The sequence below is a fragment of the Salvelinus alpinus genome, chromosome 17 (genome assembly GCF_045679555.1).
Source record: "Salvelinus alpinus chromosome 17, SLU_Salpinus.1, whole genome shotgun sequence".
NCBI classification, from domain to species: Eukaryota; Metazoa; Chordata; class Actinopteri; order Salmoniformes; family Salmonidae; genus Salvelinus; species Salvelinus alpinus.
Window position 1 is genome coordinate 49,286,578 of NC_092102.1, and position 20,471 is coordinate 49,307,048.

The following is a 20,471-nucleotide window of genomic DNA, read 5'->3' on the forward strand; positions in this document are numbered from 1 at the left end:
GAGGGAGGGGGGGAGGGGCGGAGGAGGGAGGGAGGGAGGGAGGGAGGAGGGAGGGAGGGAGGGAGGAGGGACGGAGGGAGGAGGGAGGGAGGGGGGGAGGGAGGGAGGGAGGGAGGGAGGGAGGGAGGGAGGGAGGGAGGGCGGGCGGGAGGGACGGAGGGAGGGAGGGAGGGGGAAAGAGAGAATATCAGAGTGAGTTGTAAAGGACCAGGTCAAAGGGCAGATAGAGAGTTATTCATCCACTGATACACTACATGGTCTAAAGTATGTGGACACCCCTTCAAATTAGTGGATTCGGCTATTTCACCCACATCCATTTCTGACAGGTGTATAAAATCGAGCACACAGCCCTGCATTATCCATAGACAAAAAACTGGCAGTAAAATGGCCCGTACTGAAGAGCTCAGTGACTTTCAACGCTACCTGCCCCAATGCATAGTGGCAACTGTAAAGTTTGGTGGAGGAGGAATAATGGTCTGGGGCTGTTTTTCATGATTCGGGCCCCTTAGATCCAGTGAAGGGAAATCTTAACCCTACAATGTTCCAACATCTAGTGGAAATCCTTCCCAGAAGACTGGAGGCTGTTATAGCAGCAAAGGGGGGGACCAACTCCATATTAATGCCCATGATTTTGGAATGAGATGTTCGACGAGCCGGTGTATATGAAAGTTAGACGCTGAAAATGTGATGGAGACTAATTGTGAGGTGAACATCACCATTGGAGACTAAGACACATGCGTACACACAGACAGCTATTCATACACAAACAGATGCTATATAATATACTGTATTTCTCTATGGTGTCAGGTCAACCCACTCAATACAGAGTGAATATGATATATTACAGTAATATACTGTATTTCTCTATGGTGTCAGGTCAACCCACTCAATACAGAGTGAATATGATATATTACAGTAATATACTGTATATCTCTCTATGTTGTCAGGTTAACCCACTCAATACAGAGTGAATATGATATATTACAGTAATATACTGTATTTCTCTATGGTGTCAGGTCAACCCACTCAATACAGAGTGAATATGATATATTACAGTAATATACTGTATATCTCTCTATGTTGTCAGGTTAACCCACTCAATACAGAGTGAATATGATATATTACAGTAATATACTGTATATCTCTATGGTGTCAGGTCAACCCACTCAATACAGAGTGAATATGATATATTACAGTAATATACTGTATATCTCTATGGTGTCAGGTCAACCCACTCAATACAGAGTGAATATGATATATTACAGTAATATACTGTATATCTCTATGGTGTCAGGTCAACCCACTCAATACAGAGTGAATATGATATATTACAGTAATATACTGTATATCTCTATGGTGTCAGTTCAACCCACTCAATACAGAGTGAATATGATATATTACAGTAATATACTGTATTTCTCTATGTTGTCAGGTCAACCCACTCAATACAGAGTGAATATGATATATTACAGTAATATACTGTATATCTCTATGGTGTCAGGTCAACCCACTCGATACAGAGTGAATATGATATATTACAGTAATATACTGTATATCTCTATGGTGTCAGGTCAACCCACTCGATACAGAGTGAATATGATATATTACAGTAATATACTGTATATCTCTATGGTGTCAGGTCAACCCACTCAATACAGAGTGAATATGATATATTACAGTAATATACTGTATTTCTATATGGTGTCAGGTCAACCCACTCAATACAGAGTGAATATGATATATTACAGTAATATACTGTATTTCTCTATGGTGTCAGGTCAACCCACTCAATACAGAGTGAATATGATATTGTCAGATCAGGTACCTTAGGCCTCTTCTGGCGTGGGAGTGTGGCCAGGATCTGCTGAGGTTTCTTGGCAGCGGGACAGTCTAGAGGAACGTCGACGTTCTCCTTCGCATTGATCAGGTTCATCACCATCTGAGAAGGCTTGTCTCTGTGGAGTAACGTTACAGTCCTTATAGTGTTGTGTGCCCGTTGTCATGGGCTACAGTTACAGTTATAGTCCAACACACAGCGGTATATCACATCTAGTCTTAGAAAATTAGCTTCTAATCTAGTAGTCGTAGTAGCAACATATTCATCTCTGAATCTCCTCCACACCTCCCTATTTTCTCTGCTCGGTCTATTCCTGTGCTCTTAACCCCATATTTTGTTCACCTCTTGATTAACTGGTTGCTAAGACAGCCGGTAAGGTTGCTATGGCAGCCGGTAAGGTTGCTATGGCAGCCGGTAAGGTTACTATGGCAGCCGGTAAGGTTACTGTGGCAGCCGGTAAGGTTGCTGTGACAGCCGCTAAGGTTGCTAAGACAGTTGCTAAGGTTGCTAAGACAACCGATAAGGTTACTACGACAACCGGTAAGGTTACTACGACAATCGGTAAGGTTACTAGCCTCTTGATGAACAGGTTGCCAAGACAACCGGTAAGGTTACTACGACAACCGGTAAGGTTACTAGCCTCTTGATGAACAGGTTGCCAAGACAACCGGTAAGGTTACTACGACAACCGGTAAGGTTACTAGCCTCTTGATGAACAGGTTGCTAAGACAGCCGGTGAGGTTGTTGAGGCTGTTGTCAGGTGTTCCTCCCAGGTAGACCCCTCCAGGTAGTAGCACCGCATGGCTGCTGGCCCCTCCACCACCAGTATCCCCAGCCTTCTCCAGGACGTCATCCACATACAGACGTAACCTACAGACACACAGACCACCACAACATGTCACATGGGCAGGGGTTTAATTGAGATTCTACAGCTACAGTAACTAACTAATGTAGGACTATAATGTATGTTGAATTCGCCTTAGTCAACTCAAGAGATCAGTGGTACATTTTAATCATTTAGTTGGTGGATGGTAAATCCTACCCGTTGTTGTTGCTGTACAGAGTTAAATAATGATCGTTGTCATCGTTGTAGGTCTTCTGAGTCTTCACCTCGCTGTCAGCCGCCTTCACTACCACATGACCCTTATCCAGGAACACCTGACACACACCGTCCTGATGAGACAACACATTACATCACCGTCCTGATGAGACAACACATTACATCACACACCGTCCTGATGAGACAACACATTACATCACACACTGTCCTGATGAGACAACACATTACATCACCGTCCTGATGAGACAACACATTACATCACACACCGTCCTGATGAGACAACACATTACATCACACACCGTCCTGATGAGACAACACATTACATCACCGTCCTGATGAGACAACACATTACATCACACACACCGTCCTGATGAGACAACACATTACATCACACACCGTCCTGATGAGACAACACATTACATCACACACACCGTCCTGATGAGACAACACATTACATCACACACCGTCCTGATGAGACAACACATTACATCACCGTCCTGATGAGACAACACATTACATCACACACACCGTCCTGATGAGACAACACATTACATCACACACCGTCCTGATGAGACAACACATTACATCACACACTCCGTCCTGATGAGAGAACACATTACATCACACACCGTCCTGATGAGACAACACATTACATCACACACACCGTCCTGATGAGACAACACATTACATCACACACCGTCCTGATGAGACAACACATTACATCACACACACCGTCCTGATGAGACAACACATTACATCACACACCGTCCTGATGAGACAACACATTACATCACACACTCCGTCCTGATGAGACAACACATTACATCACACACCGTCCTGATGAGAGAACACCAGATAGAGAGAGAGAGAACAGAGAGAGACAGAGAGAGAACAGAGAGACAGAGAGAGACAGAGAGAGAACAGGGAGAGAGACAGAGAGAGACAGAGAGACAGAGAGAGACACAGAGACAGACAGAGAGAGAGACAGACAGACAGAGAGACAGAGAGAGAGAACAGAGAGCGAGAGAGACAGAGAGAGAGAGCACAAGAAGGACAGAGAGAGAGACAGAGAGAAGGACAGAGAGTAAAAAGAAATACCTATTAAAATTTGGCTAAAACTAATTGAATATGTCATTGAACCAATTGCACTTTATGGTAGCGAGGTGTGGGGTCCACTTGCAAAACAAGATTTCATCAAATGAGACAAACACCACATTGAAACCCTGCATGCAGAGTTCTGTAAGATTCTCCTACATGTCCAGAGGAAAACTACAAACAATGCATGCATGGCAGAATTAGGCCAATATCCACAAATAATAAAAACTCAAAAAAGAGCAATTCAGTTTTGGAAACATCTAAAATACAGTGATCACCTCTCATATCATTACCAAGCCCTGCAATGCCAAGAGCTGAGCAAAGAAAAGAGTCCCCTCATCCAGCTGGTCCTGGGGCTGAGTTCACTAACCTGTCCTACTAACACACTGAAGCCTCAGTCCCCTCATCCAGCTGGTCCTGGGGCTGAGTTCACTAACCTGTCCTACTAACACACTGAAGCCTCAGTCCCCTCATCCAGCTGGTCCTGGGGCTGAGTTCACTAACCTGTTCTACTAACACACTGAAGCCTCAGTCCCCTCATCCAGCTGGTCCTGGGGCTGAGTTCACTAACCTGTTCTACTAACACACTGAAGCCTCAGTCCCCTCATCCAGCTGGTCCTGGGGCTGAGTTCACTAACCTGTCCTACTAACACACTGAAGCCTCAGTCCCCTCATCCAGCTGGTCCTGGGGCTGAGTTCACTAACCTGTTCTACTAACACACTGAAGCCTCAGTCCCCTCATCCAGCTGGTCCTGGGGCTGAGTTCACTAACCTGTCCTACTAACACACTGAAGCCTCAGTCCCCTCATCCAGCTGGTCCTGGGGCTGAGTTCACTAACCTGTTCTACTAACACACTGAAGCCTCAGTCCCCTCATCCAGCTGGTCCTGGGGCTGAGTTCACTAACCTGTTCTACTAACACACTGAAGCCTCAGTCCCCTCATCCAGCTGGTCCTGGGGCTGAGTTCACTAACCTGTTCTACTAACACACTGAAGCCTCAGTCCCCTCATCCAGCTGGTCCTGGGGCTGAGTTCACTAACCTGTCCTACTAACACACTGAAGCCTCAGTCCCCTCATCCAGCTGGTCCTGGGGCTGAGTTCACAAACCTGTTCTACTAACACACTGAAGCCTCAGTCCCCTCATCCAGCTGGTCCTGGGGCTGAGTTCACTAACCTGTCCTACTAACACACTGAAGCCTCAGTCCCCTCATCCAGCTGGTCCTGGGGCTGAGTTCACTAACCTGTTCTACTAACACACTGAAGCCTCAGTCCCCTCATCCAGCTGGTCCTGGGGCTGAGTTCACTAACCTGTCCTACTAACACACTGAAGCCTCAGTCCCCTCATCCAGCTGGTCCTGGGGCTGAGTTCACAAACCTTTTCTACTAACACACTGAAGCCTCAGGACCAGAACATCCAATCAATCAGAATAAACCAAATTACAACACAGTCAAAACAAAACTACATTGCTTATTGGGAAACACAAGCACAAATACAAAGCAAAATGCAGTGCTATCTGTCCCTAAATCGACAGTACACCGTGGCTAACTATTTGACTATGGTTACTGATCAAAACAATAGAAAAACCTTGTCAAAGTACAGGCTCAGTGAGTACAGCCTTGCCTTTGAGAAGGGTAGACACAGGAAAACCTGGCTCCCTGTAGAGGAAAGGCTGTGCAACCACTGCACAACAGCAGAACCTGAGACGGAGCTGCATTTCCTGACAAAATGTCAAAAAAATATATAACAATTTGTCATTTCCCCAAATTTGAAACCCTTATTCAAGGTAAAGACCTCTCTGATGAGAATAGGCTACCCGTCCTGTTGGGGGAGGACGCAGAGAGCTGTGGGTTGGCAGCGCACTACATTGCTGCCTGACATAAGTTGAGGGACAGTGTCTGACAGACCAATCAACCTGCACATGTCCTCTACTGTATGCTTATTGTTATTGTTGAATGTATGGTTATTTTGACACTTGGTTATTGTTGTTACTGTTGTCCCGTTGACAATTTTGATTCTCATTTTTATTTTTATATTGTAAATATCCAAAATAAGCTTTGGCAATATGTACATTGTTACGTCATGCCAATAAAGCAAATTGAATTGAAATTGAGAGAGAGAGAGAGAGAGAGAGACAGAGAGAGAGAGAGAGAGAGAGAGAGAGATAGACAGAGAGAAAGACAGAGAGAGAGACAGAGAGAGAGACAGAGAGAGAGAGAGATAGAGAGACAGAGAGAGAGAGAGAGAGAGGGAGAGAGAGAGAGAGACAGAGAGAAGGACAGAGAGAGAGAGAGAGAGAGCAGGACAGAGTAGGGGACAGAGAGAGAGAGAGAGAGAGAGAGAGAGAGAGAGAGAGAGAGAGAGAGAGAGAGAGAGAGAGAGAGAGAGAGAGAGAGAGAGAGAGAGAGAGAGAGAGAGAGAGAGAGAGAGAGAGAGAGAGAGAGAGAGAGAGAGAGAGAGAGAGAGAGAGAGAGAGAGAGAGAGAGAGAGAGAGAGAGAGAGAGAGAGAGAGAGAGAGAGAGAGAGAGAGACTGTGTACTTGTGTACTTTAACCATTTGTACATTGTTACAACACTGTATCTATATAATATGACATTTGTAATGTCTTTATTGTTTTGAAACTTCTGTATGTGTAATGTTTACTGTTAATGTTTATTGTTTATTTCACTTTTTTCACTCTACCTCACTTGCTTTGGCAATGTTAACACATGTTTCCCATGCCAATAAAGCCCCTTGAATTGAATTGAATTGAATTGAGAGAGAGAGAGAAGGACAGAGAGAGAGAGAGAGAGAGCAGAGAGAAGGACAGAGAGAGAGAGAGAGAGAGAGAGAGAGAGAGAGACAGAGAGAAGGACAGAGAGAGAGAGAGAGAAGGACAGAGAGAGAGAGAGAGCAGAGAGAATGCGAGCAGTACCTGGGCCTGGTGGTAGAACATGAGTCCGTTCTTCTGGTCTGTGCGGAAGCCGAAGCCGGCGTAGAAGTTGTTCCTGAGACCAGGAATGCTGTCTGGAGACAAGTCCAGGTAACTCTGGCCTGAGAAGTGGGCCTCGCGAGCCACCTGACACACAGAGAGAGCACAGAATTAAAATGGCCATTGGCATCTCATCAACGTGACTAAAAGGACAGCTAATCTTGGTGCTCTCAATGCTCACCAGCAGATTTCTGGCACAGCTGTAGCTGACCCCAGATCTGCCCATAACTTACAGTATACTAACCAGTAAGTCGTTGGCACAGCCGTAGCTGACCCCAGACCAGTTGTTATATATATGTGTGTGTATATATATACTAACCAGTTAAGTCGTTGGCACAGCCGTAGCTGACCCCAGATCTGCCCATAACTTACAGTATACTAACCAGTAAGTCGTTGGCACAGCCGTAGCTGACCCCAGACCAGTTGTTATATATATGTGTGTGTATATATATACTAACCAGTTAAGTCGTTGGCACAGCCGTAGCTGACCCCAGACCAGTTGTTATATACATGTGTGTGTATATATATACTAACCAGTTAAGTCGTTGGCACAGCCGTAGCTGACCCCAGACCAGTTGTTATATATATGTGTGTGTATATATATACTAACCAGTTAAGTCGTTGGCACAGCCGTAGCTGACCCCAGACCAGTTGTTATATACATGTGTGTGTATATATATACTAACCAGTTAAGTCGTTGGCACAGCCGTAGCTGACCCCAGACCAGTTGTTATATATATGTGTGTGTATATATATACTAACCAGTTAAGTCGTTGGCACAGCCGTAGCTGACCCCAGACCAGTTGTTATATACATGTGTGTGTATATATACTAACCAGTTAAGTCGTTGGCACAGCCGTAGCTGACCCCAGACCAGTTGTTATATATATGTGTGGGTATATATACTAACCAGTAAGTCATTGGCACAGCCGTAGCTGACCCCAGACCAGTTGTTATATACATGTGTGTGTATATATATACTAACCAGTTAAGTCGTTGGCACAGCCGTAGCTGACCCCAGACCAGTTGTTATATACATGTGTGTGTATATATACTAACCAGTTAAGTCGTTGGCACAGCCGTAGCTGACCCCAGACCAGTTGTTATATACATGTGTGTGTGTATATACTAACCAGTAAGTCATTGGCACAGCCGTAGCTGACCCCAGACCAGTTGTTATATACATGTGTGTGTATATATATACTAACCAGTTAAGTCGTTGGCACAGCCGTAGCTGACCCCAGACCAGTTGTTATATACATGTGTGTGTATATATACTAACCAGTTAAGTCGTTGGCACAGCCGTAGCTGACCCCAGACCAGTTGTTATATACATGTGTGTGTGTATATACTAACCAGTAAGTCATTGGCACAGCCGTAGCTGACCCCAGACCAGTTGTTATATACATGTGTGTGTATATATACTAACCAGTTAAGTCGTTGGCACAGCCGTAGCTGACCCCAGACCAGTTGTTATATACATGTGTGTGTATATATACTAACCAGTTAAGTCGTTGGCACAGCCGTAGCTGACCCCAGACCAGTTGTTATATACATGTGTGTGTATATATACTAACCAGTAAGTCATTGGCACAGCCGTAGCTGACCCCAGACCAGTTCTTATATACATGTGTGTGTATATACTAACCAGTTAAGTCGTTGGCACAGCCGTAGCTGACCCCAGACCAGTTGTTATATACATGTGTGTGTATATATACTAACCAGTAAGTCATTGGCACAGCCGTAGCTGACCCCAGAGCTGCTCATTCTCTTCAGGTCGATGTGAGAGTTCATGGCCTTGATGTTCCTGAAACAGCCTTTAAGAGATCCCTGACGAGGAAACAGGGCCTTCAGGCTGGATACAGGGAGAAAAATATATGAACATACTGCAGTCAAATACTGTTTCATACTTGGAAATGTCTTTCCTGTGTGTGTGTGTGTGTGTGTGTGTGTGTGTGTGTGTGTGTGTGTGTGTGTGTGTGTGTGTGTGTGTGTGTGTGTGTGTGTGTGTGTGTGTGTGTGTGTGTGTGTGTGTGTGTCTGTGTGTGTATGTGGCTCACTTCTCAGGCATCTTGTCCTCTGGGACTCCGGCCAGGTAGTAGCTGCCTTCGAAGCGCGGCAGGGGCGTAGCGAAGACGTAGTTGAACAGGTTTTGTCGGTTGTTCCTCACCACAACACGTGTGGTCGTATCGTACAGGAGGATAATGATCTCCAACTACACAGGAACACAAACACGCCATTTTACAACCTGCAGAACGAACGACCAAAGCGTCCTCTAGTGGGCCCATGGGTGGAATGTTATTCATATTTTTCATAGTTTATATAAATATTATTTTTGTTTTAAATGCCTCAAAATCTGGTGTTTTCTATGTCAAACAGTTTTGTTATATTTCAGTCTTCTGTGATGTATATAAAGTGTAATATTGGGATGCAAACTCAAATTGTACTACATTTCAACTTTATATCTGACATGGTACAGGTCTCTTCTTTCTTTAAGGACATAACCACGTGTGTGAGGTGGATACTTTTGTTTCAAAGTACATTTGTTAAAAACTACCAAGAAAATCTCTGTGTGGCCCTGATTTAGCCCTGATTTAGCCCTGATTTAGCCCTGATTTAGCCCTGATTTAGCCCACTGCAAAAAAAAGCTTTTAATCTTCCAGGAGAAAATGTCTTGAGGTTCAGAAACTTCCTGCAAACTTCCTCATCACACCACCACAATACCTACTTACTTCCTGCAAACTTCCTCATCACACCACCACAATACCTACTTACTTCCTGCAAACTTCCTCATCACACCACCACAATACCTACTTACTTCCTGCAAACTTCCTCATCACACCACCACAATACTTACTTACTTCCTGCAAACTTCCTCATCACACCACCACAATACCTACTTACTTCCTGCAAACTTCCTCATCACACCACCACAATACCTACTTACTACTTTTTGTCCAAAGACAATGAATTCTGTGTGTATTATAATGCATGTATCATACTGTATGTATTATACTGTATGTATTCTTCTGTATTATACTGTATGTATCATACTGCGTGTATTCTACTGCATGTATTCTACTGTATGTATCATACTGTATGTATCATACTGTATGTATTCTACTGTATGTATCATACTGTATGTATCATACTGTATGTATTCTACTGTATGTATCATACTGTATGTATCATACTGTATGTATTCTACTGTATGTATCATACTGTATGTATTATACTGCATGTATCATACTGTATGTATTATACTGTATGTATCCTACTGCATGTTACAATTGAATGTTTCTTACAGATTTGGGATCAGTCTTTAACACTAGCTACAGTATAATGTACTGTATAAACTTAAGGCAACAGTTGAATGTTCCTTACAGATTTGGGATCAGTCTTTAACACCAGCTACAGTATAATGTACTGTATAAACTTAAGGCAACAGTTGAATGTTCCTTACAGATTTGGGGTCAGCGTCGCTGATCTTGAGGTAAGGGGAGTCTGGGTCTTTAGGCTCCAGCTCCTGTAGAGAACCAGTGACGTCATAGTAGACCCTGAGACGTCCCTGACGCACCGCCAAGCTCAGGAACTTCTCCTGATGGGGTCAAATACACAGACAGGTTAAAACAGGACACCAACAGGGTATCAATACACACAGACAGGTTCAAACAGGAACCAACAGCGTATCAATACACACAGACAGGTTAAAACAGGAACCAACAGGGTATCAATACACAGACAGGTTAAAACAGGAACCAACAGGGTATCAATACACACAGACAGTTAAAACAGGAACCAACAGCGTATCAATACACACAGACAGGTTAAAACAGGAACCAACAGGGTATCAATACACACAGACAGTTAAAACAGGAACCAACAAGGTATCAATTGGCCCAGCGTCGTCTGGATTTGGCCGGGGTACACCGTCATTATAAATAAGAATTTGTCCTTAACTGACTTGCCTAGTTAAACAAAGGTACAAAAGCAAGAAAATGGTTTCATCTGGTTTGCTTAATATAAGGAATTTGAAATGATTTATCCCTTTACCTTTGATACTTAAGTATTTTTAAAACCAAATACTTTTAGACTTTTACTCAAGTAGTATTTTACTGAGTAACTTTCACTTTTACTTGAGTCATTTTCTATTAAAAGGTATCTTTACTTTTACTCAGGTTTGACAGTTGGGTACTTTTCTCCACCACTTGGTATTTAACGATGACAATGGTTACACCATTCCACATGTTTTAAATCCATGATGGGCAGGATCCAAGTAAATCAGGACCCAAAACAATGTTTTGTAGAGGAGTGTTAACAGTCAGCAGTTGCATTGTAGTGTCACGCCCTGACCTAAGTTATCTCTGTTTTCTGTAGTATTTTGGGTCAGGGTGGGTATAGGTGTGTTCTTGTCTTGTCTTGGTCTCCTCACTACGACGAACGTGACATATAGTATGATACTAAGAGTGTTAACAGTCTATGGGATACAGCAGTACTGTGTGTCTAGGACAGTTTTCCACTTCGGGACAGTTCGTCACATCCTCTCCAGTGTTAAACACTGACAATATATATTTTCATGCCAGTACAGTCATCTTGAGACTTAAACCGCAGCAGCAGTAGTAGTGTGACCTCTGACCTGGCTGAGGAGCATGAGCAGGATGCCGTTGTGACTTATGAGTTTAACTTCCTGTTCAAAGCGCTGCATCTTCCCCGCATCCTCCTTGAAGGTGACCTCAGCATAACCCGTCCCGTCAAAGTAGGCCGCGTCATTCACCCACTGCTGTGTCAACACCGGCTTCGCTCTGACCAACAAGGAAACACACGTCACTAACACGGCAAAACAATATCACAATATTCATAGACAACGTTGTACCTTGGTTTTGCTACCTGACTGTGAACTAAACCGTACACTCCTTTGAAAAGAAGGTGCTCTCTAAAACCTAACTGGGTTCTTCGGCTGTCCCCGTAGGAGAACCCTTTAAAGAACTGCCGTTGGTTCCATGTAGAACCCTTTCCACAGAGGGTTCTACCAGGAACCCAAAAGGGTTCTACCTGGAACTCAAAAGGGTTCTACCAAGAACCCAAAAGGGTTCTACCTGGAACCCAAAAGGGTTCTACCTGGAACTCAAAAGGGTTCTACCAGGAACCCAAAAGGTTTCTCCTATGGGGACAGCTGAAGAACGCTTTTGAAACCCTTTTTTCTAAGAGTGTAGACAGCAAATTATAAGATCGGCTTTTTGTAGGGGATGGGCACTATAGCTCCCAGATGTAGGAGTCAACACATGATGGTTTATAGGGGACGGACACTATAGCTCCCAGATGTAGGAGTCAACACATGATGGTTTATAGGGGATGGACACTATAGATCCCAGATGTAGGAGTCAACACATGATGGTTTATAGGGGACGGACACTATAGATCCCAGATGTAGGAGTCAACACATGATGGTTTATAGGGGACGGACACTATAGATCCCAGATGTAGGAGTCAACACATGATGGTTTATAGGGGACGGACACTATAGATCCCAGATGTAGTAGTCAACACATGATGGTTTATAGGGGACGGACACTATAGATCCCAGATGTAGGAGTCAACACATGATGGTTTATAGGGGACGGACACTATAGATCCCAGATGTAGGAGTCAACACATGATGGTTTATAGGGGACGGACACTATAGATCCCAGATGTAGGAGTCAACACATGATGGTTTATAGGGGACGGACACTATAGATCCCAGATGTAGGAGTCAACACATGATGGTTTATAGGGGACGGACACTATAGATCCCAGATGTAGTAGTCAACACATGATGGTTTATAGGGGATGGACACTATAGATCCCAGATGTAGGAGTCAACACATGATGGTTTATAGGGGACGGACACTATAGATCCCAGATGTAGGAGTCAACACATGATGGTTTATAGGGGATGGACACTATAGCTCCCAGATGTAGGAGTCAACACATGATGGTTTATAGGGGATGGACACTATAGATCCCAGATGTAGGAGTCAACACATGATGGTTTATAGGGGATGGACACTATAGCTCCCAGATGTAGGAGTCAACACATTATGGTTTATAGGGGACGGACACTATAGATCCCAGATGTAGGAGTCAACACATGATGGTTTATAGGGGATGGACACTATAGATCCCAGATGTAGTAGTCAACACATGATGGTTTATAGGGGATGGACACTATAGATCCCAGATGTAGGAGTCAACACATGATGGTTTATAGGGGGATGGACACTATAGCTCCCAGATGTAGTAGTCAACACATGATGGTTTATAGGGGATGGACACTATAGCTCCCAGATGTAGGAGTCAACACATGATGGTTTATAGGGGGATGGACACTATAGCTCCCAGATGTAGGAGTCAACACATGATGGTTTATAGGGGATGGACACTATAGATCCCAGATGTAGGAGTCAACACATGATGGTTTATAGGGGGATGGACACTATAGCTCCCAGATGTAGTAGTCAACACATGATGGTTTATAGGGGATGGACACTATAGCTCCCAGATGTAGGAGTCAACACATGATGGTTTATAGGGGACGGACACTATAGCTCCCAGATGTAGGAGTCAACACATGATGGTTTATAGGGGATGGACACTATAGATCCCAGATGTAGGAGTCAACACATGATGGTTTATAGGGGATGGACACTATAGCTCCCAGATGTAGGAGTCAACACATGATGGTTTATAGTGGACGGACACTATAGATCCCAGATGTAGGAGTCAACACATGATGGTTTATAGGGGGATGGACACTATAGCTCCCAGATGTAGTAGTCAACACATGATGGTTTATAGGGGATGGACACTATAGCTCCCAGATGTAGGAGTCAACACATGATGGTTTATAGGGGACGGACACTATAGCTCCCAGATGTAGGAGTCAACACATGATGGTTTATAGGGGGATGGACACTATAGATCCCAGATGTAGTAGTCAACACATGATGGTTTATAGGGGATGGACACTATAGCTCCCAGATGCAGTCCACATGGTGGATGTGGCTCATGTTAGTATTCAGTGCTGAGCGCTCCAGCCACAGAGATAAGACGTAGCGGTCTTCTAGTGGTCCCACCTTCCACATGGTTTCTCCTCGGTGGTGTTGAGTTGGAAGATGTTCTCAAAGTTATAGAGACTGAGCACCTCCTCATTCAGGGTCTCCAGCTCAATACAGCCCTTGAGATTGGGCAGCTGGAGCTGGAGAGGGGGCTGAGAGAAGAACAGAGAGGAAGATATGTTACTGAGGGGGCTGAGAGAAGGTAGAGAGAGATATGGGTTACTGAGGGGGCTGAGAGAAGAACAGAGAGGAAGATATGTTACTGAGGGGGCTGAGAGAAGGTAGAGAGAGATATGGGTTACTGAGGGGGCTGAGAGAAGGTAGAGAGAGATATGGGTTACTGAGGGGGCTGAGAGAAGAACAGAGAGGAAGATATGTTACTGAGGGGGCTGAGAGAAGGTAGAGAGAGATATGGGTTACTGAGGGGGCTGAGAGAAGGTAGAGAGAGATATGGGTTACTGAGTGGGCTGAGAGAAGAACAGAGAGGAAGATATGTTACTGAGGGGGCTGAGAGAAGGCAGACAGAGATATGGGTTACTGAGGGGGCTGAGAGAAGGCAGAGAGAGATATGGGTTACTGAGGGGGCTGAGAGAAGAACAGAGAGGAAGATATGTTACTGAGGGGGCTGAGAGAAGGTAGAGAGAGATATGGGTTACTGAGGGGGCTGAGAGAAGGTAGAGAGAGATATGGGTTAGTGAGGGGGCTGAGAGAAGGCAGACAGAGATATGGGTTATTGAGGGGGCTGAGAGAAGGTAGAGAGAGATATGGGTTAGTGAGGGGGCTGAGAGAAGGTAGAGAGAGATATGGGTTACTGAGGGGGCTGAGAGAAGGTAGAGAGAGATATGGGTTACTGAGGGGGCTGAGAGAAGGTAGAGAGAGATATGGGTTACTGAGGGGGCTGAGAGAAGGCAGAGAGAGAGATATGGGTTAGTGAGGGGGCTGAGAGAAGGTAGAGAGAGATATGGGTTACTGAGGGGGCTGAGAGAAGGTAGAGAGAGATATGGGTTACTGAGGGGGCTGAGAGAAGAACAGAGAGGAAGATATGTTACTGAGGGGGCTGAGAGAAGGTAGAGAGAGATATGGGTTACTGAGGGGGCTGAGAGAAGAACAGAGAGGAAGATATGTTACTGAGGGGGCTGAGAGAAGGTAGAGAGAGATATGGGTTACTGAGGGGGCTGAGATAAGGCAGAGAGAGATATGGGTTACTGAGGGGGCTGAGAGAAGGCAGAGAGAGATATGGGTTATTGAGGGGGCTGAGAGAAGGCAGAGAGAGATATGGGTTAGTGAGGGGGCTGAGAGAAGGTAGACAGAGATATGGGTTAGTGAGGGGGCTGAGAGAAGGTAGACAGAGATATGGGTTACTGAGGGGGCTGAGAAAAGGTAGACAGAGATATGGGTTACTGAGGGGGCTGAGAGAAGGCAGAGAGAGGTATGGGTTACTGAGGGGGCTGAGATAGGAAATCTATAATATCTATAAGTTACTAACATTCGATACATAAGGGAGAAAACTATAGCTAGATCTCCTGTGTGTTTGGTATAACCACTGTCTATCCCTCCAACCACAGGTCACTCTCACCGTGAACGTGTCAGGGTATCCTCCCACGTAGAACACAGTCTCTTCAGTCTGGAGGTTGAGCAGTCCACTATCCCCTCCTGCCTCCACCAGAGCCTTGGTCATCCTGGCCTCACTGAGCTCTGAAGACATGGACATCTGACCGTACTGAAGGATCCTATAGAGAGAAAGAGAGAGAGAGAGAGAGAGAGAGAGAGAGAGAGAGAGAGAGAGAGAGAGAGAGAGAGAGAGAGAGAGAGAGAGAGAGAGAGAGAGAGAGAGAGAGAGATAGAGAGAGATAGAGAGAGAGAGAGAGAGAGAGATGGCAGGTTAACATGGTGATGGTGGTGGTGATAATGACAGATAGTGTAGCTGAGATGATTTGGAATGGCCCTCTCGTGATGATATAGCCTCCCTGAGACTTGAAAGGCCAATTGTCGCCCTCTTGGTCTAATGGTGAAGACATTGGGTTCCTTGAGTGACAACAAATCCAGCCAATGACAGTGGCAGTAGTTACCTTTCCAGGACCACGTTGTTGAAGTCGCCATCTGTTTGGACATCCTCCTGCATCTCCACCTCAGCCGTGTCTCCACCCACGTTGAACAGCCAGTGCAGTCTCCGCCCCTCCAGCATCATGCCCAGGAACTCCTTACTGGACTACAGACAGGAAACAGGAAACGCATTATCATTACTGGACTACAGACAGGAAACAGGAAACGCATTATCATAGAGCCCAACAGTGGAGGTGTCATAATACCCATAATACCTAGCGATCAAACAGGGAAACGGTTCCAATTGTTTTTCCACCATTCATTTTTTCCCATAAGGGATTTTAGAAACAGTTAAAATAAGGGCTGTTTTTCATATAGGTTTACCCTGGCGTGACGTTTTGATAAGCATGTAAATCTCTCTCGGACAAGGTGACTTTTATCAATGTATTCGCCACTATTTACTCTGATTCGAAAATGCTAATTAGCGTCAAAGTAGACATCATGCAAGACTACAAATCCCAGCATGCTCCTGCATGTCATCTCTAGCTGACACCTTTGCTAACAGGTAAAGAAATGTCGCTAATTTATTCATTGCTACATTTAGCTAGCATTAGATAGTTCATCCAGAGATTCTTATCTTTTCCTCGATTGGCATTCTCGTCCAGATCATCATGGTATTTGTAGTTCTTTATGATAGCCACATTAGCAGCTAATTAGCATTTCATTTTTTTTTGGGGGGGGGGGGGGGATACAGGTGACTATATTGATAAAAGTCACCTTGTCCTAGAGAGATTTACACGGTTATCAAAACGTCACGCCAGGGTAAACCTACATGAAACACAGCCCTTGATTTAAGTGTTTCTAAAATTCCCTACGGGAAAAATGAATGTTGGAAAAAACGATTGGAACCATTTCCCTGTTTAGACCACTAGGCTTTATGGGTATTATGACTCATACTGTGGTACTCTATTACTGGACTATAGAATTCCATATTTGATGGTTATTCTTCTCATACAGTTTTATAGAAAAATACTACATTAAAAACTACACTAGTAATGATACAGGCACTGTCTAATGATAAACACTGTCTAATGATATACACTGTCTAATGATATCCTTTCATGAATATGTCATTGTATAGGCTTATAAATGTATATAAATGCTTAAAGAAAACGTATATTAAATATTCTCTGTCCCACAGTGTGCCTGGACGATAACGTAGTATTTATTATTTTATTTAGTATTTTCTTATGATATGTGTCGTCTATTTGTATAAAAATAAAAAAAACGAATAAACAAAGTTTAAAAATAATAATAAAATACTTACGTCCCTGTTTCCGAGGTAAAAGACAAACTGTTTGTCTGGTTGGTCCTGTCTGCGGGCGCGTGAGGCCTCGGGCAGGGTGATGTAGAACTTCAGGGAGGTGTAAGCTGCCAGGTCTGCCAGGTTACTGGGGGTACGCACCTGCACACCTGATGTCCCGTTGAACTTGACAGGTACGCTCACCTGAGAAGAAGAAAAGAGGAAAATAAAATGGCCGCCGTCCAACATTCCTACGTAATGTAACCACAGTAGATACATGTTCTGTAATATCTGAGTTTTGACCCAAAATTCATACTTTATTCAAAACAATAACTACATTTAACAGACACATTTGTAGCACATATATTCCTATTGAGGGCCTGGGTTATGTTTTGTCCCGTATGAGCCACCGTACTTTGCTGGCGGCCTTGCGAGCCTCTGCAATGAGCTGTCTGATCCTGAGGATGTTCTCTGAGATGTTGGGCATCTGGGCTGAGTGGTTCTGTAGCTTGTCCAGCTTCTTCATCAGTATTGGGATGGCCTCGCCCAACATACCCACTGGAGAGACACACACAGACAGAAATGTTCTGTCAGTCTAAACCCATTTAATCAGACTTCAGCAAATGTTTATTCATTGAGCAAGTCTGTACACACCGCTTTATGAAAATCAATACTAATCAGCTTAAATAGCAATATTCAAAATGGAAGTCAAGCTAGAGTCCTTGACCTCTGTATGGTGAAACTATAAAGAACCTACTAGTAGTATCTAGTGGTCCTACCAGAACTACTGTCTAGTGGTATCTGGTGGTCCTACCAGACCTACTGTCTAGTGGTATCTAGTGGTATCTAGTGGTCCTACCAGACCTACTGTCTAGAGGTATCTAGTGGTCCTACCAGACCTACTGTCTAGTGGTATCTAGTGGTCCTACCAGACCTACTGTCTAGTGGTATCTAGTGGTATCTAGTGGTCCTACCAGACCTACTATCTAGTGGTATCTAGTGGTCCTACCAGACCTACTGTCTAGTGGTATCTAGTGGTCCTACCAGAACCTACTGTCTAGTGGTATCTAGTGGTCCTACCAGAACTACTGTCTAGTGGTATCTAGTGGTCCTACCAGACCTACTGTCTAGTGGTATCTAGTGGTCCTACCAGACCTACTGTCTAGTGGTATCTAGTGGTCCTACCAGACCTACTGTCTAGTGGTATCTAGTGGTCCTACCAGAACTACTATCTAGTGGTATCTAGTGGTCCTACCAGAACTACTATCTAGAGGTATCTAGTGGTCCTACCAGAACTACTATCTAGTAGTATCTAGTGGTCCTACCAGACCTACTGTCTAGTGGTATCTAGTGGTCCTACCAGATCTACCGTCTAGCGGTATCTAGTGGTATCTAGTGGTCCTACCAGACCTACTGTCTAGTGGTATCTAGTGGTCCTACCAGAACTACTGTCTAGTGGTATCTAGTGGTATCTAGTGGTCCTACCAGACCTACTGTCTAGTGGTATCTAGTGGTCCTACCAGACCTACTGTCTAGTGGTATCTAGTGGTATCTAGTGGTCCTACCAGATCTACTATCTAGTGGTATCTAGTGGTCCTACCAGACCTACTGTCTAGTGGTATCTAGTGGTCCTACCAGAACTACTGTCTAGAGGTATCTAGTGGTCCTACCAGAACTACTGTCTAGTGGTATCTAGTGGTATCTAGTGGTCCTACCAGACCTACTGTCTAGTGGTATCTAGTGGTCCTACCAGACCTACTGTCTAGTGGTATCTAGTGGTCCTACCAGACCTACTGTCTAGTGGTATCTAGTGGTCCTACCAGACCTACTGTCTAGTGGTATCTAGTGGTCCTACCAGACCTACTGTCTAGTGGTATCTAGTGGTCCTACCAGACCTACTGTCTAGAGGTATCTAGTGGTCCTACCAGACCTACTGTCTAGTGGTATCTAGTGGTCCTACCAGACCTACTATCTAGTGGTATCTAGTGGTCCTACCAGACCTACTGTCTAGAGGTATCTAGTGGTCCTACCAGACCTACTGTCTAGTGGTATCTAGTGGTCCGACCCGACCTACTATCTAGTGGTATCTAGTGGTCCTACCAGAACTACTGTCTAGTGGTATCTAGTGGTCCTACCAGAACTACTGTCTAGTGGTATCTAGTGGTCCTACCAGACCTACTGTCTAGTGGTATCTAGTGGTCCTACCAGACCTACTGTCTAGTGGTATCTAGTGGTCCTACCAGACCTACTGTCTAGTGGTATCTAGTGGTCCTACCAGAACTACTATCTAGTGGTATCTAGTGGTCCTACCAGAACTACTATCTAGAGGTATCTAGTGGTCCTACCAGAACTACTATCTAGTAGTATCTAGTGGTCCTACCAGACCTACTGTCTAGTGGTATCTAGTGGTCCTACCAGATCTACTGTCTAGCGGTATCTAGTGGTATCTAGTGGTCCTACCAGACCTACTGTCTAGTGGTATCTAGTGGTCCTACCAGATCTACTGTCTAGCGGTATCTAGTGGTATCTAGTGGTCCTACCAGACCTACTGTCTAGAGGTATCTAGTGGTCCTACCAGAACTACTGTCTAGTGGTATCTAGTGGTATCTAGTGGTCCTACCAGACCTACTGTCTAGTGGTATCTAGTGGTCCTACCAGATCTACTGTCTAGCGGTATCTAGTGGTATCTAGTGGTCCTACCAGACCTACTGTCTAGAGGTATCTAGTGGTCCTACCAGACCTACTGTCTAGTGGTATCTAGTGGTCCTACCAGACCTACTGTCTAGTGGTATCTAGTGGTCCTACCAGACCTACTGTCTAGTGGTATCTAGTGGTATCTAGTGGTCCTACCAGATCTACTATCTAGTGGTATCTAGTGGTCCTACCAGACCTACTGTCTAGTGGTATCTAGTGGTCCTACCAGAACTACTGTCTAGAGGTATCTAGTGGTCCTACCAGAACTACTGTCTAGTGGTATCTAGTGGTATCTAGTGGTATCTAGTGGTCCTACCAGACCTACTGTCTAGTGGTATCTAGTGGTCCTACCAGAACTACTGTCTAGAGGTAT

General features: G+C 44.6%; 1 protein-coding gene across 1 annotated transcript in view; it reads right to left on the reverse strand.

The window, feature by feature from the left end:
• Positions 1-20,471, reverse strand: part of LOC139541897 (laminin subunit alpha-5-like) — a 211,983-nt gene that overhangs the window by 14,024 nt on the left and 177,488 nt on the right. Inside the window, exons 57-69 of the mRNA XM_071346780.1 lie at positions 17,820-17,962; positions 17,429-17,608; positions 16,128-16,267; positions 15,635-15,788; positions 14,077-14,210; positions 11,598-11,763; positions 10,425-10,559; positions 9,022-9,176; positions 8,684-8,816; positions 6,905-7,048; positions 2,880-3,010; positions 2,543-2,707; positions 1,826-1,955 (exon numbers count right to left, since the gene is read on the reverse strand). Coding sequence (XP_071202881.1) covers positions 1,826-1,955; positions 2,543-2,707; positions 2,880-3,010; positions 6,905-7,048; positions 8,684-8,816; positions 9,022-9,176; positions 10,425-10,559; positions 11,598-11,763; positions 14,077-14,210; positions 15,635-15,788; positions 16,128-16,267; positions 17,429-17,608; positions 17,820-17,962 — 1,910 coding nt within the window. The remainder of the gene's footprint in view (positions 1-1,825; positions 1,956-2,542; positions 2,708-2,879; positions 3,011-6,904; positions 7,049-8,683; positions 8,817-9,021; positions 9,177-10,424; positions 10,560-11,597; positions 11,764-14,076; positions 14,211-15,634; positions 15,789-16,127; positions 16,268-17,428; positions 17,609-17,819; positions 17,963-20,471) is intronic.